The sequence below is a fragment of the Phocoena phocoena genome, chromosome 3 (assembly GCF_963924675.1).
Source record: "Phocoena phocoena chromosome 3, mPhoPho1.1, whole genome shotgun sequence".
Lineage (NCBI taxonomy): Eukaryota > Metazoa > Chordata > Mammalia > Artiodactyla > Phocoenidae > Phocoena > Phocoena phocoena.
Genome location: NC_089221.1, coordinates 64,734,945 through 64,760,373, shown reverse-complemented (window position 1 = coordinate 64,760,373; position 25,429 = coordinate 64,734,945). Strand labels below are relative to the sequence as shown.

Here is a 25,429-nt window from a genome sequence, read left to right as displayed (position 1 = left end):
CCCTAACTCAAAATAACATGAGAAACCAGACTTACCTCCAGATTTCCCCTCTCCTATTTAATACAATCCAATAAAGGAGGGGGAAAGAACTTTCCATATTCTGAGAAGTTTCTGTGCTTCCCAGGGTGCTCTGGCCCAGAGGGGAGGTTTGAGATAAGCCTCCAAAGTCATTCCCACCTTGGAGATTCCCAAGCACTGGCCTGGATCAAACCCCAGATGCACCTGTCACCTTGTGCATCACCTCATTATTCCCAGGAAAAAATCCATCCTGATTCTACTAAAGCTTGTTGTTCTAATGACTTTTTAATTATCTTCCCCCTTTCATCCTCCTGAGTTGCTAATGTGTCAGTTTCAACAATTTCTTGTTTAAATGGGTGCTCCTTTTGATGATGATAACCGCTCCAGTTACAATTCTACTAAGTACTTCACTCAGAGAGCTTATTTAAGCGATCTGAGCTAGAAACTACATAGAATCTTGAAAAGTAGGGGTAGAAAAGCAGGGGTCTATGCTTCCATCTGGGTGATCCTCTTTAAAATCTGGACACTTTGTCTGACTTATTGCCCAATTTTTTATTATGTTATCAGTAAAGAAATCAGTTACTATATAGTAAAAAAAAAAAAAAGCTGTTTGCTAATTTGGTCATGAAACCTTTTTTATTTTCATCACAGAAACACTGGATTATAAAAGAACAAGGATCACCTCCTCCAACCCCTATGTTGTACCAAGCTGAGGAGGGTAGGGAGATGTGCCACGGGAATCCTTGATTAGTCCCCTGAGAGCTTTGCTTGATTTATTCATTTAACAAAAATTTACTACCTGCCAGGCACTGGCCAAGGCACTGACAGTACAGAGGTGAACAAGACAGACAAGGTTGCTGATCTCATGAGCTTATATAGGAAGACTGTCCAGGCAGAGGGATAAACAAGTGCAAAGGCCCTGAGGCAGAAATGACCCAGGTGTTTCTGAGACACAAAAAGGAAATCAATGTGACTGTAGCTTAGCAGATGAGGGAGCATAGCAGGAGCAGGGGTTAAAGAGAGAGACAGCATCCAAGTCTCATAGGATCTGAAGGCCTTGGGAAGATAAATGTGCTTTATTCTAAGTGTGATAAGAAGTCATTAGAGAATCTAATCAGGAAACCAGATGATCTAATTCACATTTTTAAAAACCACTTTGGTTGTGTCATGGAAAATGAACACTGTCTCAGACTTAACTTTTCTCCCTATATCTCTGTTGTAATAGGGAGTGTTGCCTTGGAAACTAAACTGAAGAAGTCATCTTAATGACCTAGCTCCCAGGCTAGGTTGTCACATTAGCAGGGAAAGGCTGGAAGCAGTACAGGTGCTTAAGGTAGACACTGGAGGAGGAGAAGGCTCTGAGGCTCAAGGTCATGGACGAGGACCATGGCAACCTATCTCTATGCCAAAAATCATGCTGTGGTCTTTAGCCAACCAGGCTTAATTCCACCAAGAACCTTCCAGTGATAACCCTTTAGATGACACCATTCTTCCATAGACAACTGACTGCAATTAGCCTTTTATCATAGAAGGCGGCTAACCTAGCTCTCCTTCCACAAAGGCTAGAGGGAACTACAGGAATTTTTTCTAACTAGCCATTGTATTCATTCTACTTTCTATGCAGAAGTAGGAAAGTTGTAAAGAAAGGAAACTAGGGCTCCAGAAGGAATGGTGGGGAAACAGGGGGCCAGCAAATGCGGGGTATGGCAGCTGGATAATACCTCTTTGAATACTTCGTTTTAGCTTGTTACACAGATCCACGCGCGGGTTAACTACATGCTCTTCTACAGATCCTGGGCTTTGTTCTGGAGAAGAAAGGCCTCGGCTAAGATCCAGCGGTACTTTACCAGTGTGTGGTGGTGGGGATGCAGCAGGGCTGTGAGTGGTGGTGGGACTGCTGGACGCCGAGGAGGTGGTCAGGTCCAAAGCTCCTATCCTTGAGTTCAAGGGAGAAGTCAAGGACAACTTTCTGGCCCTCACTGGGGAGGACGTTCTGGACACAGCCAGTGGTGGTGGGGAAGAGAATTTGCGACACAGGCGCGGGGATTTGCCATCCACCAAGTGTTCACCTCTGCTATTCTGGCTGGTAGCGAAAAACAATTCCAACGACCTAAAAATAAGAGCAAAAGCTATTAACAGGCTGTAGCCAAGTGAAAATGAGTTCCCTGATGTCATTCAAGAACATGCTCCCTACATTAAAAGGCCACAATATCATCACAGTTCTGTTGCTGGATTCACCTTCATTTAAATGCTGCATGTATACCACACACTTGCCAAAGGAACACAGACAGTATTTAGGCTTAGTCTAATCCCCTGCTACTAAACTGTGGTCCAAAGACAAGTAACACTGGTAACGGGCTCCACTCCAGACCTACTGAATCAGGGCCTGCAATTTAACAAAAAAGGAGAAACAAAAGCCCCAAACAATAGAGTTATCTTCCAAATATTCACAGAGCAAGCAAAGGCCACTTGGAAACTTCAACTGCTTCTCTCGGGAACTGTCTGTGACCTCGACTCCCCCCCTTCTACTGGCGGGGCCTGGCAAGTTCAAAGGCAAGCCAGTGCCCTGCAGAGCAGGGCTGCCCATCTGCACGGAGACCCAGGGACCAGGTGGGCCACACTTTCATCACAGGGTAGTGCCGGGCCTACCTGACGGGGATAGAGGTGAAAGGCCTCTTGTATATGTCAGAAAGCTTCCCCAGCACCACGGCTGCCGTCGTGAAAATCCGATAGGTGTGCAGAAAGGTATTGAGGAAATCGATACTAAGAAACCGCAGGTCTGTCAGTCGCTCCAAGAGGCGCTCCACGCTGGCATAACGGATCTGGGGCACTTTGCAGGAGTTGAGTGTTTTACTGAAGCAAATGTCAGTGTCATCCTTGTGAAGACGGGCATCAGACCTATGCACAAGGCAGGAACATGAGGACAAAACCAGGGTGCAGCTGCCTCTCAGCCCCTGAGTATCTCAATATTTGTAAGTATATACTCGTGTCTGGGCTTCCCCTTACATGTGATGAAAGATGTGATAGGACATATTACATACAACAAAGCAGGGCTGTAAAAACATCAAATGTGCCATTATAATTTAGGAAGTTCAGAATTAATTGTGGAGACGTTAATAATTCATTTCACTCTGTGAATTCCTTCTGCAGGGGAGGAAAAATAATTTTCTCTCCACCCTCCTGAGTTGTTGGCTGAGACCCTGTGATAAAAGACAGATGAACAAGAGAAAAAGAAACAAGTTTACATGGGAGATAACCAGGGGAAAATGAGAAACTCACAGAGGTGGCTTAGAACTCAGACTTAAATACCATCTTATAGGGAAAGGGAGGTGGGGGGTATGTAGGCCTCTCAGGGGAGAGTAAATGATTTTTAGGAAAGATGAATGAACCCTTAGAATAGATGGAAGGTATGATAGTTTGTGACAGTTTGCCTGGGTGTGATGTCGACATCTAGTCTCCTGTGACTACTGTCAACCTTCCATGGTTGGTGAAACTCCTGGGAAGGGGATTTACAACAACTGAGTTCCTTTTGGAGAATCTGTCTTCAGGCAGATGAGAAGAATTCAGAAAAATCCTGTCTCTGCATTTGCTGTTTTTCAAGTACCTATAGCTCAACATAATCAATATGCCACAGTGGCATATTATAGGGTGGCATATTCTGCTACCCTTCACTTCTTTCTCTGGTTCAATCATGTTTTATTAGGAAATTAAAGCCAAAGCCCCATTTAAGAGGGGCACTGCTTATGCCCTCAAATCAGAATATCAGAAGTGTGGTTAAAAAGTAGCAGGTTGGGGCTTCCCTGGTGGCGCAGTGGTTGAGATTCCGCCTGCCGATGCAGGGGACACGGGTTCATGCCCCGGTCCGGGAAGATCCCACCTGCCGTGGAGCGGCTGGGCCTGTGAGCCATGGCCGCTAAGCGTTCGCATCCGGAGCCTGTGCTCCGCAACGGGAGAGGCCACAACAGTGAGAGGCCCGCCTACCGCCAAAAAAAAAAAAAAAAAAAAAAAGTAGCGGGTGACGTTCTGCCCACAGAGGGGTGGGGAGGAAGAGGAGACCCAAATATCACTGCTGTTATCTGTGGTTATTTCTTTTCCTCGCGTCTAATTTTGTACATCTGTGCTTTCCCCCTTTTTTCTTGATTAAACTAATAGATTATATTATTAGGTATTTTCCCTCTGGCACCAGCTCTTTGATTGATCAATTCTACTGTTTTTCTATATTTTAATTTATTAATCTCCATTCTTATCTTAGTTATTTCCTTCCTACACTTTCCTACAGTTGATTTTTGTCATTCTTTTTCTAACTTCTTGAATGTTAGAAAAAGAATGCTTAATCCATTCCATTCTTTCTGGCTGATAAATGCATTTAAGGCCAACCATTTTCTGATTACAATTTAATCCATAAATTGTGTGAAATGTTGTGTTTTCCTTATATTTTCAATATTCTGCAGTGTTAAAAATGTCTTCATAAAAAAAGTAATGGCTGTAATATAGGCAGTCAACTCTTCTAAAGATTCCCCCTGAACAGTGCCCACCTGCCCACCTGCAATGCTGGGCTTTTCTCATTCTCTAAAACCTCCCACCTGGCTCCTCCTCAACCCATCACCCTGAGGCCCTCGCACTGGAAGCCTGCGGCAGCATCTCCAGGTGGACAGCAAACTGGAGGGAAGATTCACATGGCAGCCCCCAAGATCCTTGGCTGTGCGCAGAGCCCTCAGCCCATGGTGCACCTTTGTTAGAAAGGGCAAAAGAAGTCGGCCAAGTTCATTAGATGAAAAGCTTGGAAGCTGAGGCTGAATCCAAGTGGGGCTCAAAGAAATGCATACCTTGGCTAGGACTGCCCGTAGCCTTCACATTCCCATCTGAGACCCCATGTCCCCCTTCATGGCAGCATGTCAGAACAGACAGTCAAGTCCTGGATTTCACCACTTGATTAAAGGATACACTACAGGGCCAGTGATGTTCAGTGAGGCAGCTGAAGCTGGCTTGTTGTGAGTGCCCTTAATTAGCCCTTTCAGCACTTCAAGGGATTTTAAGTTATATATTTATTTTCTTTGGGATAAAAAGAAATCAATAGCTTCCTTAGCTTGCTCTTGGAAACGTTCCACCCCAAAGTAAGCTCAGTGCAGATGGAAGGACTTCATTTGCAGACTTGAAAGAGCATTTTAAATGAGTAGCTTACTTCTGGTGAGGAACTAAGGGTGGCCTGTTAGTTTTAGTCACATCACTGATCTCGAAAATACATAAGTGCATCTTTTGAGATTCTTGAAAATAGCATGGCTCTTTTTCGCACTTAGCATGTGACCCTCAACCAACTTTACTTTTCTGGTTCTTAATCTTTCTCATTTGTTAAAAGACCTTAGAAACTTTTATGAATCAACCAGTCTGTCTAGAGGATGGCTAACCGAGGTAATCACTTTTTCTCCCACCATTTTCCCACCTAAAATCTCTATTTTCTAAGAAAATTGGTTGTGTCATGGAAAATGACACAGAAAACTGAGGGCAACTATTATTAAAAGAAAGCAAGCATTAGCCTATACACATAAAGCATAAAACATCACTTAAAGGGATATAATCACCTAATAAATCTCATGATTTTGCATTCTATTCATAGTTTTGAGCTTTGCATCTTTTGACTATAATTACTTTAACCAAACACTAGGAGGAAAAAATATATTGTAGCCAACATGAAATTGAAACTAATTGCACCACTGTCCTTCAAAATTATTACTACAGTTTCATTTTAAGTAACGAAAATAAATATTTGGAAATTATTTAATTTTCTTTTATTACATTGAATGAAATCTTAATTTCCTAAGGGACCCTCGAGAAGATACAATGCGTTACTTAAGCCTCCTATGATAATAACAACTCCTTTTTGGTAAACACTTAAAAAAGTAATTTTGAGACATCAAACCCAAATCACCTATTGTAATTAGTAAGTTTTAAAAGGAAGTGAGTGCCTGCAAAGTCATGCCATTAGGGTAGAATAATTTTTTCTTTTAACTCTGTAAAACATCTTTTTTTTTTTTTCTCTCGTTGCATGTAGCCAGAGAGATGTGCAAGGAGGCAAGAATACAGAATTTAGGGTAGAATAGTGCCATGGAGGAGACTATCGGAAGGAACAGAGATTGCAAAATAACCCTCTTTTCTCTGAACCAGGCTCAATGAAGCAGGGAAAAATAGAAGGAAGAAAGATATGAAATACATGAAACTCTGCCTTGGGAATATATCTAGTAGAGTACAGATGGGCATCCAAACATGTGTGGCTCCAATAGGAAATCCCTACAGCCCGTGATACAGGTTTCTATCCTCCCAGGAGAGTGGTTCCAACTCATTGCAGTGACCCTCCCTGTGCACGCAAATGCAGGAAAGTCTTGGTCTGTATAGGAGGCAGTTATATCAATACAAATGAAACTGGACAGGGGCATTAGTCAAACTGCCACCACAGAGGAAAGAAGATGCATTCAGGCGCCAGCCGTAACATGGTCAGGCACAGAACTAAAGCTTTTCTCTGTACTAATTTTTAAAGTGAACAAAATGTATACATAGTGGGTGTGCAGCTGCCCGAAGGTTTAGGAGCTTATAACTTGGCCACCAAGTCCAACTTATTCTCATTCTAATGCAGATTGGACTTTCATGGCTGTCTAAGCTTCACGAAAGTACTCTTAATAAGGAATTAAGATAATATATATTATTTTGTGAAATATTAAAATAAGAATACTATGGTAGAAAACTAATAAGAAAACTAACATGGTGATGTGAACTTAAAAATTAAGTCACAATTTGAAACTTCTGACTTAATATTCCATACTTGGTTTTAATTTTAGTATCGTACATTTTTAACTGACCTGATTTTTTAAAACTATACTAAATTAAAAACCTAGAAAACTGAATGCTAAAGGAATCTTTGCCCAAGAGTTTTAAAATGACCCTACTCAAAATTTTTTAAAATTTGACTAGCAATTTAAAACAGTATCATCCTTTTATATTTTTTCTGTAGTAATTATGGCACTAGTATAATGTACTCTGCCTTCATCTGATACAATAATTAATAAGTTTTAAAGTTTATACCATTGGAATGATGCTAATTATAATTAATACCTATCAGAAGAGAAAAGTTGATGTTGTTTCTTTGTCTTAAACAGCTCAGACCTAAAAAAAGTCCACATAAAAAGGCATGGAAGACAAACATTTTCTTAGTTTCATGTAACTTTTTTGGAAAGATATAACAGGACTGCTTTTAAAAATACATTTTATTCTTAGAATTTGGACAACCAAAAAATGAGAGTAGGGAACAATTTGGTTAGCTTGAAAATCCTCCTAAAACAATTTTTGAATTTGGAAACAAAAAAGTATGTAGAAACAAAAGCATTAATATAGAGAGCTATGGCACGCAGTTATTGATATAACTTCTCATCTTAAAACTAGTTTCCTTAGTGATCATAATTAAATTATAGGATTTGCTTTTTTTTTGTTTGTATGTTTTTGTTTTGTTTTTTCCAGTTTTGATCACTTTTTTTTAAACATTTTCATTGGAGTATAATTGCTTTACAGTGTTGTTAGTTTCTGCTGTATAACAAAGTGAATCAGCTATACATATACATATATCCCCATATCCCCTCCCTCTTGCGTCTCCCTCCCACTCTCCCTATCCCACCCCTCTAGATGGTCACAAAGCACCAAGCTGATCTCCCTGTGCTATGCAGCTGCTTCTCACTAGCTATCTATTTTACATTTGGTAGTGTATATATGTCAATGCTACTCTCTCACTTCGTCCCAGCTTACCCTTCCCCCTCCCCGTGTCCTCAACTCCATTCTCTAGGATTTGCTCTGTTAACAAAACATATAGAGAGCAGGATGGCAGGGCTGGGCAACAGCCTCTGGGACAAATCCATATACAGCCTGTGGGTAAATGGTACCATGGAAAAGCCAGTTAATTCATGTTGAGTGTCTTCAAAATCTAAATGTATCTCTACAACCAAATCTGACTAATATGATTCACACCCACTGAGAAGACAGCAAAAGAATCTGCCAAACTTTTGTCCACCCTCTGACACATCTGGCTATCACAACTTTATCTATTGAACTTGAAATTTTAAAAAAACTTTTTATTTTATATTGGAGTATAGTTGATTAACAATGCTGTGACAGTTTCAGGTGCACAGCAAAGTGACCCAGCTACACATATACGTGTATCCATTCTCCTTCAAACTCCCCTCCTACCTAGGTTGTTACATAATATAAAGCAGCTTACCCTGTGCTATATATGGTCCTTGTTGGCCATCCACTCTAAACACAGCAGTGTGTACATGTCTATCCCGAACTCCCAACCTCTCCCTTCCCCCCACCCTTCCCCCATGGTAACCATAAGTTAGTTCTCTAAGTCTGTGAGTCTGTTTCTGTTTTGTAAATAAGTTCATTTGTATCGTTTCTTTTTAGGTTCCGCACGTAAGCGATACCATACTATAAGATATTTCTCTTTCTCTGTCTAACTTACTTCACTCAGTATGACAATCTCTAGGTCCATCCATTGAACCTGAAAATTTTGAAAGGCTTTTTGTACAGAGGAAGGCATCTAAACAGTGTGAAAAACTATTTTTCTATGCTGTGAGTCAATAAACTATGAATCTGAAAAACCACTGTGATAGTCTTATTATTTATAATGGCATATCATGAATTATCAATCACATTACTGTCAAACATATTCAGAGTAGGAAGCAGAAGCCTACTGAAACAATATTTTATTCCGGGTTTTACATTCTCTACCAATTTGATCCTGATTAAAATGTAAGAGAAAGGATTATCACACTTACTTAATCATATGTGGCACAGAAACTTTGGAATTTTCTTCAAACACTATAGTCATTAAACCATTACACCGTATGTTGTCCACACACTGTGAAATTAAAAAATAGACAGTTAAAACCCACATGAAAACCTAGGCGGAGCATATCTTCCCAGAATTATTTATAATCACAAAAGAATTTAGTTTCTCATTTGTGCACATATGCACACACGCGCGTGCGCACACACACACACACACACAGAGGCAGGGAAACATTACACGTTGATGAACAGATTCAATATCCAAATACCAAAACTGTGCACCTGGCAAATGCCTGAGGATGGATACAAGGGCTACATTTTCCTAGAATGTGTTTCCCAAGGATTCTGGGCACAGTGTCACGTCGGCACAATTCTCTGGCAGTCCCAGCACTACTTGAGAAGTTTACACCTCTAGCGAGGTATAAACTGCCTCTGCTATATTCATTCTCTGCCCTAGTGGGTGGTATGGGGCAGGCAGAGCAGAAATGGTGGCTTGCTTGGATGGAATTCATCTTCTCTCTCACTAGGAAGCTCTGTGCCTGCTTCTCGGTGCTTTTTGCCAATAAATTCCCACATTTTACTAGCTTCTCTAGCAGTTTCTACTGGCACCGTGTTAGTTCGGTGAGGATGTATTGTATAATTTCTCCTGTCTCTGGCACACATAAAGCCCTGTTCATCTCCTTTCTCTTTTCTTTCAGGAAATTTTGCTAATTTTCTCTACCTTTTTAATTTATATCTATGCCTTATCAATTCAAAATTTCCCTTTGCAATTACTTTGGGTTAGAGAAGGATTTATTTGGAGATTTAAACAATCTTTAAAATCAGAAATTACTTTTAGTTACTAGGATACCATGTAGTACTTTATGACTGTAATTAAATGGTGTGAAGAAGCTGATTGCCAAGTGATTTCACAGAGCTCTTGAACTCAGGGTTTATCCTAAACTCCAATGTCTAATAAAAGAATGAATATGCATATAAGAAACTTTGGGTCACTGGCATCCCCTAACTATTGATCCCCTACTTAGCATATCAGCCATTTTCAGGTTTGTTTTTCCTTAAAATTTTGTTTCCTCATGTCTTATGCCGTTATTTCAGTGACCAGGTATAGAGGATCTCAACTTCTGGGAATAAAGTAGAATATTTTAAAGTTCCCCTCAATTCATTTCTTGAAGCACCTGGAATTTGGAGTTATCTTTTTATATGAATAATTATGGTTATCTAACTACAAATTAGGTTACATGTGAGTTTATACTATATCTTATTCCCATAGGTGGATTACAAAAATACATATAGTAAGACAAAGTCAAAATTAGTAAGAAAATTAGAGAGGATTTGGATAAAGGGTGGAAAATAATAAGATGAAGCCTGGGATCAATCCGCCACACGTATGTTATGTTGAGAAGTCCCAAACACTTGCTATACATGGTCCTCAAAATTAGCTGAGCTATGGAACAGCCAACTCAAAGGGGACCACATGACGAACTACAAAATTCATGGTTTACTAGAAGCTCAATTCATCCTAGTCTGAGTCCAGAGGAAAATCATCTCATGGGTTGTCATAAAGAAAACACTGAATAATGTTGCGAACATTATCCTCAACAACATCCTTAAAGTAATAGCAGTTTTTACCAAACCATTTCTTATAAACTCCCTCAACACTGGATGAAGAGTACAGTTCCAGACTAACCACTCTGTGGTGGGCCCCAAAGAATGGGGGCCTGCCTTTGCTCGTCTGGTTCCAAGCACAGATTTCACTCTCTTCAGAAAAGGGTACGTACAGGCTGCTTTTCTTTAGGCTAAATAAATGCTGCTCCTCCTATCAGTTCTGAGCAGCAGGAAGTTGGACATGGTATTCTTCCATAAGTCCTGAAACTGCAATATCCTGAGTTAGTATCCAGTTGTATGGAGTCAATGTTTCCACCAGTGAACCAAGCTACCAGTAGGTGGGGTATCCTCTTAGGCCTCAGAACAGCCACAGGACCTCAAAGGGAGAGCTCTCAGTCAGGGCTAGATGAAAAGAGACGCCAATGACTCCATTTCTAAGCATGAACAAACAGGGGAAAATGAAGAGATGAGGCTGGCTGGTGTGTGCGTTTATAATGGAGAAGACAGTAAGAGAGAGGGGGCCGGGGTTTGATCCCTGGTCAGGGAACTAAATCCCACATGCATGCTGCAACTAGGAGTTCTCATGCCACAACTAAGGAGCCCACCTGCTGCAACTAAGACCCGGCACAACAAAATAAATAAATATTTTTTTAAAAGATGAATAGGTAAACTACTTTAAATTCACTTTCCTAATTCCAGTGGGAAAATGGATTAACATTATCCCTGTTGTTATCAAACTATGAGTGTGGGGTTTGGAGGAATGGGGGAAAAGATTGTATGGGGACAGATACTGCACGCAGACAGGGAAAGGAAGGAGGGGTTAAGTGATCCTTCACCCCAGTGACATTTCTAGCTATTCCTTAGACTTTTCACTCTCACTGTTTCTGAGCAGAACGAGGATGCCACTTGGGTAATCAACACAGGAAGTGGGAGGGCAGAGATGGTGTTTGGTAAGAATTGGGGCAAGTATATAGTGTTCCTTCAGTCTCCTTTAACAGTCTAAGCAATAATATAGTTACACAGACAACAGCCTTAGGATGACTTAGGGCTACAGTTTTCATGTTTTGATTTTCTGTTTGGTTCTTTGACTGATCAGCCTGGTCCTTTTTACACAATAATCTATTCTTTTCTTTCCTTCCTTCTTCCTTTCCTCCCTTCCTCCCTTCCTTCCTTTCATAGTTTTATTATATTTTAAACATTCTTTTTCACAGTCTTTTCTAAGTTATCACTCTATCATCTGAAGTTCCAGCAGTGCTAATTATACTGCTCACTATGTCTTCTCTCGCTCTTGATAGATCGTTTACTCACAAGACTTGTAATTTTTGATTTTGAGCACCTTGTCATGAGCCCTGAACTGTTGAGGTGTTGCTAATGCAGTGACTTTGTGTTTGCTTCTACCAAGCATTTTGGGTTAGCAACAGTCCAAATATTGTTTTTGCATTAATTTCTCAGTTTGGAATTTTCACACCATGTGAATACTGTAACTCTGAATTTCAAATCCACAGGCCAGAAACACATTTGTTTTTCTCAAAGGAGCTTTTTAAAAATTCAGAACCCAAGGGGCTTCCCTGGTGGTGCAGTGTTTAAGAATCTGCCTGCCAATGCAGGGGACACAGGATAGAGCCCTGGTCCAGGAAGATCCCACATGCCGAGGAGAAACAAAGCCCATGCGCCACAACTACTGAGCCCGTGTGCCACAACTACTGAAGCCCACATGCCTAGAGCCTGTGCTCCACAACAAAACAAGCCACCACAATGAGAAGCCCGCGCACCACAACTAAGAGGAGTAGCCCCTGCTCGCCATAACTAGAGAAAGCGCGTGTGCAGCAACGAAGACCCAAGGCAGCCAAAAATTAATTAATTAATTAATTAATTAAAAGAAAATTCAGAACCCAAGTCAAAGACAAACTTCCTTATGTCTTTCCTGGCCTAATGGGTTTTTTGAGTTCTTATTTCATGGATGGGGCAGCCTTCCAGTGCCCAGGCTTCAAACAAGGGCTTCAGACAAAGATCTCAATTTCTTTAAGGGGCCCAAGGCTAACCCTCGCTCCTTTTGTTAATACCCCTCGGGCGTGGGACCAATATCCAAACTAAAATCATTCCCAAGTCTCTATGTCTTCAGTTTACATGCTGCCTGCCCTGACTTTAAGTTCCCTTGTTATTTCTGGCAACTAGAGATTTCCCTTTATATCTGTAAATATCACCAATGTATTAAATTTTTATTATACTGATTTTATGTATTAAACATTTCTTGTTTGTAGCTAGAAGGGATCTAAATCGATGCAGTCCTCCATACTGCCAGAATTGAAACTTGGGATAAGTGTCTTAGATCCAAAAGAGAAGATTTATATGACCACTTTTGAACATCTTATTATCCAATGTCAGATCTCATTCATAAATCTTTCTGATTCATTGTGTTAAGCATTAAAATTACTTTCAACAGGAAGAAAAGGAAATTTTCACTTACACTTAAGTTTCAGGAGAAGAAAATGTACATGCAATCTGAACTATAGCTCAAAAGACCATGTAATAAGAAGTCATATTTAAATGTACAAAAAGGTCTTTGATGACTGCCACACCTATCTGTGCGATGGATAAATATATATATATATATATATATACACACACACACACATATACATACATGTATATATAAAACATATTACGGTATATTTATAATAGAGGAGCGTTTTTTGTTTTTTTTAACACCTTTAATGGAGTATAATTGCTTTACAATGGTGTGTTATTTTCTGCTTTATAACTAGAGGAGTGGTTTTGAAATGGACTCATTTCTTGGAGGCTCCATAGCCAGGCTTCAGTGACAGCAAGGGTGTGAACAAACAGGACTTCTGGGGGCTCTGGGTCCACCAATTCTACTTCAACTAGAGTATTTTGCTTTTATCTCACTTCCATTTGGCATTTTCAGCACTGCTACATTGAAGAAAGAGTTCTCTTCCAGAAAAAAGTTAAACTACAACAGAATTTATGTTTACGAATGTGTGTAAGAATATATTTATATTGGAAGCCATGGTATATATTCATGATCATATAAGCACATATCTTGGTTGTGTTGGGGAGAAGAGACTGAGTCCTGGGGAAATGAATGCAGTTCACTCAGTTAAGAAGAAAGACATGAAAATAACCAGGATGTCACATATCTTTAAGGATATATTGAATTTATGTGAATTACTATAAACCTTGAAATTAATAGGATATTAACAAAAGCAGATTCCTAGGTCGTGGCTATTCTAGTTCAGTTTGTAATGACTATGACCAGGGTGGAGCCTGGGAATATGTACACTCACAGAAGCCCCAGGTAATTTTTTTGATTTATTTTTTGTTTCTTGGGGGTTTTTTTGGCCGCACTGCACGGCTTGTGGGATCTTAGTTTCCCTACCAGGGATTGAACCTATGTCTCTTGCAGTGGAAGTGCAGAGTCCTAACCACTGGACCACCAGGGAATTCCCTCCAGCAAGGTTTTTTGAGGGTCTTGCTTAAGGAAATAACTGGTCAAAGTCAGTGGTGTACTGTGTCACCATATTTTTTTTTTTACCTTCCTAATATTCCTAAGTAGTAGGAAGAACAGTAATTTCTCTTTTAATTTCACCTTTTTATATTAAAGTAAAAAATTCCCTATTGATTCCAGAGAAGTTACTTTAAGGGAGGAAGCATGTCAGTGTGCTACAAATTTGCCTGTATTTTGACACATCTGCCCAAACCAAGAAGCTCAGAGGTGAATTTTAATTCTGCATTTTAGTTGATACCCATAATTATAGAAAAATCTGTTTAATACACCATTATGTATGACAGTAAGACATGCACAAATGAATGCACTATATTGAAATGAATGGTCAAATCTTCAGCCTCAAATTTTTCCCTATAAATAGATGAAAAAGGGAAGAATTGTTGGTCAAGACCATTAACCCCTTGCACATTTTGTTGGAGGCACCAACGGTTAATTATGACCTTGCTGGTGGAATTACAAGTATAATTAATCGTTCAAGCCATTGTTACTTCTAAAGATTACAGCTTCAGAGAGAGAGGCCTGACAAAGCTAAACATTTTAATTTTTGTATAGAGTTCTCTATGTGAAACTGGGATTGTATCAATAGTCAGGCACCACCTTATTATCTCAAGTAAGAACGACACGTGATTGGTATAACATGGTACAATAGTTTAGCAAGGTGGTATCAAATCAAGCCAGGAAAAGTTAAAATGCTGCAAAAAAAGAGTGACAAAAATAAATAGACAAAATAATGGAGAACATAGGCATAATTTGGATTGAAAGAAAAAGCTCATTTCCCTAGTCTGTAAGGATAGCTCCAATGGATAAATGTCCATCTGGTACAAACAGACAAGAAACAGAAACAGTGGAAAATGTTAGTCTCATTGATAATTACAGAAATGTAAATTAAAACCACTAGAAAGCAATATCACTTTTCCATTAAATAGGAAAATGTGACAAATGTGACAAAACTCAACATTGGCAGGACTTAGAAGAAAGTTGCATAGATACCTTGCTGATGATGTTGTGAAATGATGAGTTACATATTCCTTGGAGTGTTTGGGCAGTCTGTCGAGTCATGTATCATGAAATCATGAAAGTGATCAGGCCCCCTGTACCAGCCTTGCCGGCTGTGGGTAAGATATACCACCAAGGGACCTTTAAAAGGGGAGAAACTCCCTGTGCAAAGATGGTTATCACCACATCATATATTAATGCTGAAACCTGGAAACTGCCTGAATTTCTAATTATTCAGAAAGAGCTAGAAGAGTGGCAAGTTAACATGATAGAATATACATATATTGCTATTAGAAGACACCAATATGAAGAATTCACAGGGATATAAAAAGATGTAAAAAGCAAAAAATGATGCATATATACACCTAGAGCCAAACTGTTAAATTATTTCTGTATGGCAGGATTGTGAGGGTTTTAGAGGTGGAAACATTTGATTTTCAGAACAGGGTTTCTCGAATTTAATTGTGCAAAAATGATCTGTGGAGCTTGTTAAACCTGGGGGGTTTCTGGAATGCGGTTTCAGGAATCTGTATTAAAAAAAAAACCTTTGGACCTGCTGCATAAAAAAATAAATAAAATTCAAAAAAAAGAGAAAAAAACCTTCCAGTAATTATCTGTGGAAGACACTTTGATAAACATTTATTTAGTGATCTGGGTGCTGGGAGTCTTTCTGGCTTCCTTTTTGTGTCCATATCTTTACATATACATGGTAAAATTAAAAAGTACATTTTCAAGCATTCTGTAGACTCATCTTAATAATGAATATGTCCAAAAGAAAAAAAAAAATAATGAATATGTCCAGAGGCATACTTGGAATACTGACAAATTCCATCAACGTGTGTATAGCACATAATTTTCCCCATAAGATGAAAATGCTTTAAGCGCAGAACAAAGCCCGGTTGAGATGCAGGCTGCTGGGCAGTAGGCTAGGCTCAATCAATAGTGAAGCACTCTGTCTCTACCACTCACCGTTCAAACCCTGAGTTGGGAAAATCACTAAGCATCTCAGAACACTCACTACCATACTCAGCTTTCAGTAGCAGCTGACATAATCACTCCCCACTCCCTGATACATTTTCTTCACTTGACTTACAGGACACCATGTCCTCTTGGCTATCCTCCAATTGCTCTGCTGATTCCTTCCCTTCTTTGTTGTTCTCCATGACTCCTCACCCAGTCCATGGCCCTCTTCTCAGTCTATCTACATTTACTCCCTGGGTGATCTCAACAGGCCTTAAATACCATCTAAATGGCGTAGTCTCCCACCTGGACCTCCCTCCAAGCGCTTAACATCTATATCCCACTGCTTACTTAACAACTCCACTTAAATTACTTCCTCTTTTTCTCTTTTCCCTCTTGCACATTCCCCTTCAGCCACACTAGTCTTCATGCTTTTACTCAAAATATGCAGTGTCCTCCTACTCTAGAGTCTTTGCAGTGGCTGTTCCCTCTGCACTGCCAAGGGAACGACTTTCCCTTCATTACAATATCAACACGGTATTTCCATCACTTACTGCAGTCATTGTTTAGATGTCTTCTTCAAAATAAGATGATCACCTTTTAAAAACTGTACCAACCCCCATCTACCTCCAGTAGCCCAATCCTTCTTACCCTGGCCTATCACCCTCTGACATAAAATATTATATACTTACTTATTATGTATACTGCTATTTTCAGTTTTCCCCACACTAGAATGTAAGCTACACAAGGTCAGGGAATTTTTTGTTGCTGTTGCCTCCTGTCCATGATATATCACAAGTGCCTAAATAGTTAGTGGTACTGGTACTTTACTTAACCAAAATATATTTATTGAATGGCTGAAATCATAAGTGTCAAAGACACACGATATCAAGGCTCTATGGAACACAGTAATTTCATGTAATGATATCATCGTCCCTCAGAAAGATACAATTTTCTGTTGTTTCCTTCTCCAATTCAATTGTACATATAATCAGCTTAATATATTAGTCATAGAAACTTGGAGAAACAGGAAGAAGTTGTATACTCAACTCAAGATGTAGACTAAGTAGAGAGAATCACTTGGAGGCTTCTGGGAAGCAAAGTATTGGATCCTTTCTTTAAAGGACCAGGCATAGAATCATTCATGTACCCCATGGGTCTTTCTCTCTTAGCAATGCCTCACCAGGCCCCCTAAGGAAGATCACTTAGCGCTTTTATCAACTCTGTATCTTAGGAGCCCCAGTTACATCATAAGGTAGAAGCTATAAGCAGCTGGAAAAACATCTTTGCCTACACTCCAATTCTCCCTATTTTTCCTACTCATCTTGGCTTCACAACACATACAAAATTTTGTTGCATTAAGTTGTCTACTTCCCTTTCTTCCCTACTAGCCTGCCTATCTCCTTGAGAGCAGGGACCGTTGCCATATCCCTGGTACCTACACAGTACCTGGCAGTACATGGTGATTGCTCAATCAACGTGCATAGAATCAATGGCTGATTCAGAGTCTCATCAGGTAAAAGATGTACTACAGAGACTTAATTAAAGTATTAATTCATACAGCATAGAGCTAATGAAAGCATTAATAAATCACCACAAGGATGTAATTATGCAAATACACAAGAGCCCGTATTTTCATTCCTTTGTTAACCAGAAAAGCAGCGTCTTCACTTCAGCTATTTATTCATCATCAAAACAGTCCTGGGAGAAAAGAAGTAAAAATCCAGAATTCCAGTAGAGGATATTTAGAGTGCTAATAAAAGACCTAGATTAGGTTTGAGTCCTGACTCAACACAGTTGTGTATTTGGACAAATGCTTTTAACCTCCCAAACCTCAGGTTTCTCACCTGTGAAATGACTACTATTTCTGTTAGCCTTCAGAATACTACTGTAAGGGTCAAATGAGACTGTAAAATTTCTTTGACATACAAAAATAATTATTTTGTCCATTCATTTTCTTTCTATTTCCCCTCAGTTTTCAGTCACTCTGAAAAAAATTAAGTATCTGAAGAACTGTGATATAGTTTCTATTTATACCTAAGTCTTATACAGTAAGTTCCCTACACATGAGCCTTCAAGTTTTGAACTTCCAAAGATGCTAACATGTGTTCGCATGTCCAATCACGTAAGTTAGTTCATGTGTCTGGCATACATTGTCACGTGCGTGCATCCGGTACCAGTGGTCGTGCTTTTGTGTACTTTACTGTGTAGTGCTATATAGAGTACAGTAGTACAGTATCTTATTTCAAGCCCAGGATGTCCGGAAGCAAGGGCAAAAGTAGCAGTGATGTAGCTGGTATGCTAAGAACAGCCAGCTGTTGTACTGTACTACACTACTTTTCAAGATAATGTATTGTAAGATTAAAAATGTTTTCTTTAATTTTTGTTTGTTTTTTTTATGTATTATTTGTGTGTAAAAGTATTATAAACCTATTACAGTACAGTACTATATAGTCAATTGTGTCAGTTGGGTTACCTAGGCTAACTTTGTTGGACTTATGAACAAACTGGACTTACGAATGCGCTCTTGGAACAGAGCTAGTTTGTATGTAGGGGACTTACTCTATATAAGTACTATGAGCTCTTCGGAAAAGGAAGACAATGGGATCTATAGCATATGCCTTTCCTGTTTGCCCCAATCTTCCTTGAGTTAACAACTTTGAAGATAATAATCAAGCTTTCTTTTAATATTTTCCTTACACGGCTTCCCTTTTCACCTAGATTGGTTAATTCCTTACACAGCTTCCCTTTTCACCTAGATTGGTTAATTCCTTACACAGCTTCCCTTTTCACCTAGATTGGTTAATTGGATTGAAGAATGCCCAAGTCCAATCATCACTCACTAGTTTTGACATTCTTTCAAATGATGAATAAATGAAGCAATTCCCTAACTGGGCATTGCTGATCAAGGAAAGGTAAACAAATCTGTTCCCTAATTTTTTCTATATAAAATACAGGAGCTCATTTGCAGGCTTCATACTACAGACAGTATCTCTTCTTTGATTTGATTCCATAGTCCTTGTTAGCCTTTTCTGAATCTCTCACCATTTTCCTACCTCAGTAACAAATAAGGAAAAAAAAAAAAAAATCTAGTGAGGTCACTGAGGAATTTATTACTCACAGGGCAATTTTAACACTGTCCAACACAAGTGACTACATTATCAGCTTATAAAAAAGTGTCCAGGACACAAAATGCAATAACTACATTTCAAGTAAATTTTAAACAAACAACTACCACAAATGATTTAATACATGAAGACATATAGTGGTACTGGTAGTGACCACAGCAACCAGATATAATTTTCTAATAAAAATAAATTGACTCTAAAACTCCTTCCCAAAAGTTTATGTTGTAAAATTTAAAACAAAAACAAAACCCAACTTAGGGCCAAAGCCACTTGCTTACCTGACTGATGTCACTTGTCCAGGCAGCTTTCTCCTGGCGTGAAGGTGCTAACAAGACCACAGTGAAAGGGGCAGCGTCAGGAGGCTCCACCACTATTTTAAAATCCAGGTGTCCAAACACTTGCCCAGAACCTTTGGCTTCAACACATGTAAACCAAACAATTAGATGTGAACACAAAAATATGAGTGATAGTTGCTTTCACATGGTTCTAGTAATACAATCAATGTGCATTTAAGTCCAGAATCTCATTTCAGCAATATGGTGCTTCTTGGGCCTGGGGAAGGCTTTGTTAAGCTCATAAGCAGATGAAGAAACTGAGATCAGTAGGTTACTCAGGACTAGGATCCTGCTTTCCTTCTCATTTCATGTTTTTATTTTTTTTTTAATTTCCATAATTTACGGAATTCCAACACACGAATTCAATCTCTTTCTTTTCTGCCACTGCAAAGTCACTATCAAGAGACAAATTCAGTAAAATGTGAATTCCCAAAGACGGTTTAACCAGGTCACAGGTTAAATGGCTCAACAGAATTTTTCAGATATAAATGAATTCAGGGAGTTTATTCTTAACATCTTTCCTGCTTCCTTAAGCAGCTCTTCTTACCTATGAATGAATAAAAACCATAGGACTATTTAATTCTAATATAATTCTAAGTGATAGTATGTGACTTACGGTCATCATCGCTTGTATCGGGCTCCTCAACCAATGTACATTCTATTAGAGAGAGAACTCCACCTGTCTGGAAACAGACCAATTTTTCATTAAGAGGCTAAGAGTCTTTTACAGGTTGGGAACCTGTGATTTGCAAACCTAACATTCAAACTGCCACAAAAGAAAATAGCAATTGTACTTCATAAATAATTTTTCATAGAGTTCAAAATTAAACTTAGATGTGTAAAAGTAATTGAATTCATTGAACTTCATGGTTCTTCCCCACATCCGACTCTCACTCCCGATGTTTATAAAATTTAGCAAGTCAGTCTATGGGAGACTATATGGCACCTTAGGGCCCCTGTAGAGTGAATGCAGCTCAGCAAAGGGCAGAACTCTCCAACCAGGAAGTGATTTAAGCAGTAGGAAGCCTTGGTTGTGATGTTGGATAATATTTTCAGGCACTAATAACAGAAGGTACAGATAGGCAGACTTCTGTTAAGAGACAGCTAGTAAACCTTTTAGGCTTTGCAAGCCATGTGATCTCTATCGCAGCTGCTCAAATCTGCTGTTCTAAAAAAGCATGAAAACAGCCAGGGACGATATGTAAGGAAATGAGTATGGCTGTGTTCCAATAAAACTTTACTATCAAAAACACGCAACAAGCTGCGGGCCATAGTTTGCTCACTCCTGGTACTGAGCAAGATAAAGGAGCATTTAGTAAATATTATATAATCAGTACACTGCAGTAATTTGACAAGATTTTTGTAGCTCAGTAGTCACCAACTAGTAATTTTGTCCAGGTTATGATTTCAATTGCTCTTCTTTATGGCAGTGCACACTTAAATTTCTATTACTTTGGATCCAACTGACAACAAAGTAAGTGTCAGGATTGGTAACTGTATATTACCTCACCATGAAATCTGACAATCTATTTTATGATAGCAGGCATAGGAAAGTCACAATTAAGTTAACCTCAATGCCTCTTAAGTGCATGGAACATAAATGGAATAGTCATATAAAACCAGTACCTTGAGCAGATGCAGCTTTCCTCCTGAACTTCTTGTACAAATTAAAAAGTGTTTTGTAAACAAGAAGCATTGTCTTTCTCCTTCCTTTTTCAAAGACAATGAACCCAGGCGAACTTTACTAAGTTTCCCCCTCTCAACGGAAGGTACTTGAATAAGAGAACCTGGTGATCACAAAAGTGAAGAACACACAGTAATTAAAATTCTGTCAAGTGAGAGCTGTTCCTGATGTAAAAACACTAGGGCCTGTTTCCCAAGATACCAAGGATTTATTTGATGCACCATTGGAACAAGTAAATCCCCTGCACTCTGAGCAGAAGAAACGATGCATTACATTTTAAGGGTTGCACTAATTCCTACTATTTTTGTAAAACACTTTAGACTTGATTATCTATAAGCTGGAAAATAAGTTTAAAAGAAAGCCAAATTGAATTCAAAGAATGAGGCACTTTTGCCATCTGTCCTTCATAATCTGATCTCAATCAATTTATTTACATAAGAATAAGGTACATATTATATAATTAGAGTAATAAAATAACATAATAAAAAGCAAATCAAATTTAATTTTCCTGGAGCACTGAAGGTAGATAAATAGCATTAATACAGTTTACTTTGCATTTTAAAGATAGAATGTACAATACATGTACATTATAAAAATACACAAATTATACAATTCAATGCAATTTAGTTAAGGACTATTTTTAAAGGGCAGTCATTTCAGGTTACATTTAAATGATATGTGATAAAAAATTTTTGTGGAATCTAAATGGAAAAGAAACCACATAAATTCTATACCCAGAATATTCCTGTGAGCAAAACTGTCTTTCATTCAATGTGAGAAGCTATGCATAGACTTTATATAGTTTCACCCTAATAATGACTGCCCGCTCCCCGCAAGAGAAAATTCTAATCTAAGTTAAATATCAAACCAAAAAGTACTACAAAAGATGCTAGCAAATACCTTGCCTCTGACTTCTGAAATGCCCTGAGCCAGTAATATTTCTACTATTTGTTTAATTCACCACCTACCCCAAATGCAGCCTGACAAAGGCTCCTTTCAGCCTCATAAGAACAATTAAATGACTATTTATCACTTAAATATTAATAGTGGTCATCACTAAGAGATAAGATTGCAGGCAACTTTATTTTCCTCTTCATACATTTCCTGTGTTTCCCGATTTTGTTGTTGTTTGTTTTAGAAAAGTAAAACTATGATTGTGGGTCACAAAATGTTTACACTAACATATGAATATTCCAAACAGCATCTACTTTTACAGAGATCTAAAGATGTGCTGGGGGTAAAGAACCCAAGTTTCTATGGATTCCCTGAATTCCATCTATTCAGATGAGTGTTTAGGTGGGGCTGCTTGACAAAGGCAGAATTGCTGAGGCAGTCCTGGGGGAGGGTGTGGGACTGGGGAATGAGGGCGGGAGAAGGCTTGGTTCCAGTGAAAGGAATGGGCAAGAAGGAGGAGAGGTAGGTGGGAGCAAACTGGCAGAGAGCACAGGCAGCATGTAATTAAATATGAAGAATAACGGAGCAATGAAAAAGGCAGATGGCAGAACGCTTAGAGGAGTAGATGGGCAAGTAACAGCAGCAGAAGGATTGTATTCATTAGACCCATGGGTGAAACTGAAGCCACAGGAGATCTTTCAGAGGACCGGGGTCATCCCCGCCAGGAGATGGCAGTGGATTCAGCAGCATAACAACTGAAAGTCAGAAAGGGAATGGATGGGAAAAGACAGTAAGTTCTAGCTTTGCCACGGGCGGTCGTGAGTCATCCAGGCAGATAGGTTAGGGCAGAGCGGAAGACTGCAGCATAGACAGGTGGACAAGCGGGTCTGAGAGTCATTTTCAGAAGGGATATAATCAAGGCTATGAAAACTGGATAATAATGTGTTCACTGGTAAATGCTTCTAGCATTTAATGATTTTGTAAATCAGAAATTATAGAGTACACTGTTAACTCATATATTAATCATTACCGTGAATTTTAACTTTGAGGTAAAAAATAACCAATGTTTCCTTGGCAACTATACACTAGTATGCTTAATCTATAACTGCTTATCTCATATCCAAATAGGAGACTGTGTGCATTAGGTATGTACAGAAGTCTATACATCTGAATTAAAAGTGAGCAATTTCAACACTGGTTTATAAAATAAGCTTGTTGAAAAATAAGTTAAGTGGATCTTTTTTTCACATTTTATCTTATGTTTGACATGATGTTTCAACACAACTATGAGACCTGAGGATTCCTTTCTAGTTAATACAAATTAGAGAACTCATAGTCTTGAGTCAGTAATTCCTCAGTATCAGACCATGGGTGTGATACGATATTTTGCATCACCATCATCATCAGTCTATCTAATAATTGGGGTCAACTTACCAAAACACTTCTGTTTTTCAATCACTAAATTCCCATAGCATGGCATTCAAGATTGGCTAATGCCCTTAATCTTAATTCCACTCAGCAGTGCAAAAGAATGAACAGCAATTTTCAGGTTATTGGATTAGGCGTTTGAGACGGTATAACTATTTCTAGACCCCACGTTACAATTTCAAAAGACACTGGTACACTGAAAGTACATGATTTTGAGTCTGGGGATGATTAAAGTACAACAGAGGTTCATGTCTCATTCTCAATGCATTTAGCTCTAAATTCGGCCACCTTTATTTAATTTTCCTGATTCACATTTCCACCAGACAACAATGACTAAGTATAATGGATTTTGCACAAAATGTCAACTTAAAGTGCCTTTATCGTCTAATAAATATTCATATATATCCCATGGTACTGAAAATAGACACCCATTCCAAAATTTAGATCTTGGTTTTTAAGGTTCATGTCATAATCTCACAGACACTAGCCTAGATGCATTTATGAACATTTAATCTTCACAACAACCCTAAAAGACAGCTACTACTATTAACCCCAACTTAAAGGGAGGAAACTGAGGCAAAGAGAGGTTAAGTAAATTGCCCAATATCACATAGCAAGGAAGTGGAGGAGACAGGATTTGACCTCCATGACGTGGCTGTATGTCTACCTGTTATTGCCGCAGACACTTTTGCTCAAGAAACTTTGAAAAAGATTTTGGAAAATAAATGACAGTGTCAGACCACTGCTATGATATAGTCCTTTGCATCGTACTCATCAACCATCTAGTAATTGGAATCAATTTACAATAAAACCTGTTTTTTCAACCACTAAATTCCTACAGATTGACATTCAAGGTTGGCTATCACACCTATTCGGAGGAGGCCTTTCAGATGACCTTATTTTTTCTAGTCAGAATAAAAATTCATTTGAGATTGAAACCACACACATATCTGTACATAAGCATTTGCACACGCACTCACGCATTGAAAAACAGACCGTATATCAACCCTAAAAGTAAACAATGCAAATATTAGTATACAATTAGAGATAAACTATAGTCCATTTCATAGAAAAGAGAATCTCTCAAAGTTAAAAAACTTTTTAAAAAACCCACTTCAACGAGTTTTAAAGCCTATTAAAGGTATTTAGTAAAAGTAATAATAGGAGCAACCAAAGCAAAATAATGCAAACTTTCCAAATTGTCCGTAATTGGATTACTTTCTACTTTCAGATTAAGGTTTGATTTTTTAAAACCACCTTTATTGAATAATTCCCAAACAGACTAATCAAACCAAACAACACGGAAAAATACTGCTGAAAGGCAAATCATTATATCAACATCAATACAGCAATAACATCAGATATATTAATAGCTGATAGAAGCACCTCAAACATGTAGTACAGAACAAGCAATAAATAACATCTGGACATGAATCAAAGGGAGAGGTGGCTCATGACTGTTTTTCCTCCAGGTGCAATGAAAAAACATGATTTTTTCATTGGATTCGACCTTCTAGCAGTTTTCAACTAAGTTTGTAGAAATATGTTAAATGTTTATGTGTAATAATACTTTTCAGTCCAAAGTCCTTTCAGAAATTGAATACTAGTTATAAAAACTTTTGTTACCATTTTCACATAGTATACAGCTCAAGTCCTTTAGTAAGTATTTTTCAGTAACTCCAATTACAAGAAGAATACAAAACAAGACAGCTGACATTCAAAACTGCAGTTTTCAACAAGCAATTCAATTTAATCCATTGTTCATTTTCCAGGTATCTATAATGGAAAGCATTGTACTAGGCAAGAGAGAATTCATAAAAACTGCCCTTCAGAGTTACAATTACTGGGAGAGACAGGCATGCACGCAAGTGGATGAAATACATGCACCAGGAGCAAAGGGGCTCAGAAATGATGAGGACGGTAAATTCATTCTAACTGGAGGGAAGAGGAGGGGAAGATGAGAAGGAAATTTAAAAGGCTCTTTAGAGGTGTCTGACCTGAGCCTAGTAGGACAGGCAGACCTTCC

At 38.7% G+C, this 25,429-nt stretch overlaps 1 protein-coding gene across 1 annotated transcript in view; it reads right to left on the bottom strand.

Annotated features, from left to right (window-relative positions):
* The window catches only part of RASGRF2 (Ras protein specific guanine nucleotide releasing factor 2), a 234,112-nt gene that overhangs the window by 99,894 nt on the left and 108,789 nt on the right, over positions 1 to 25,429 (bottom strand). Inside the window, exons 10-15 of the mRNA XM_065874125.1 lie at positions 21,024 to 21,184; positions 20,014 to 20,080; positions 19,341 to 19,477; positions 8,835 to 8,917; positions 2,668 to 2,916; positions 1,740 to 2,128 (exon numbers count right to left, since the gene is read on the bottom strand). Coding sequence (XP_065730197.1) covers positions 1,740 to 2,128; positions 2,668 to 2,916; positions 8,835 to 8,917; positions 19,341 to 19,477; positions 20,014 to 20,080; positions 21,024 to 21,184 — 1,086 coding nt within the window. The remainder of the gene's footprint in view (positions 1 to 1,739; positions 2,129 to 2,667; positions 2,917 to 8,834; positions 8,918 to 19,340; positions 19,478 to 20,013; positions 20,081 to 21,023; positions 21,185 to 25,429) is intronic.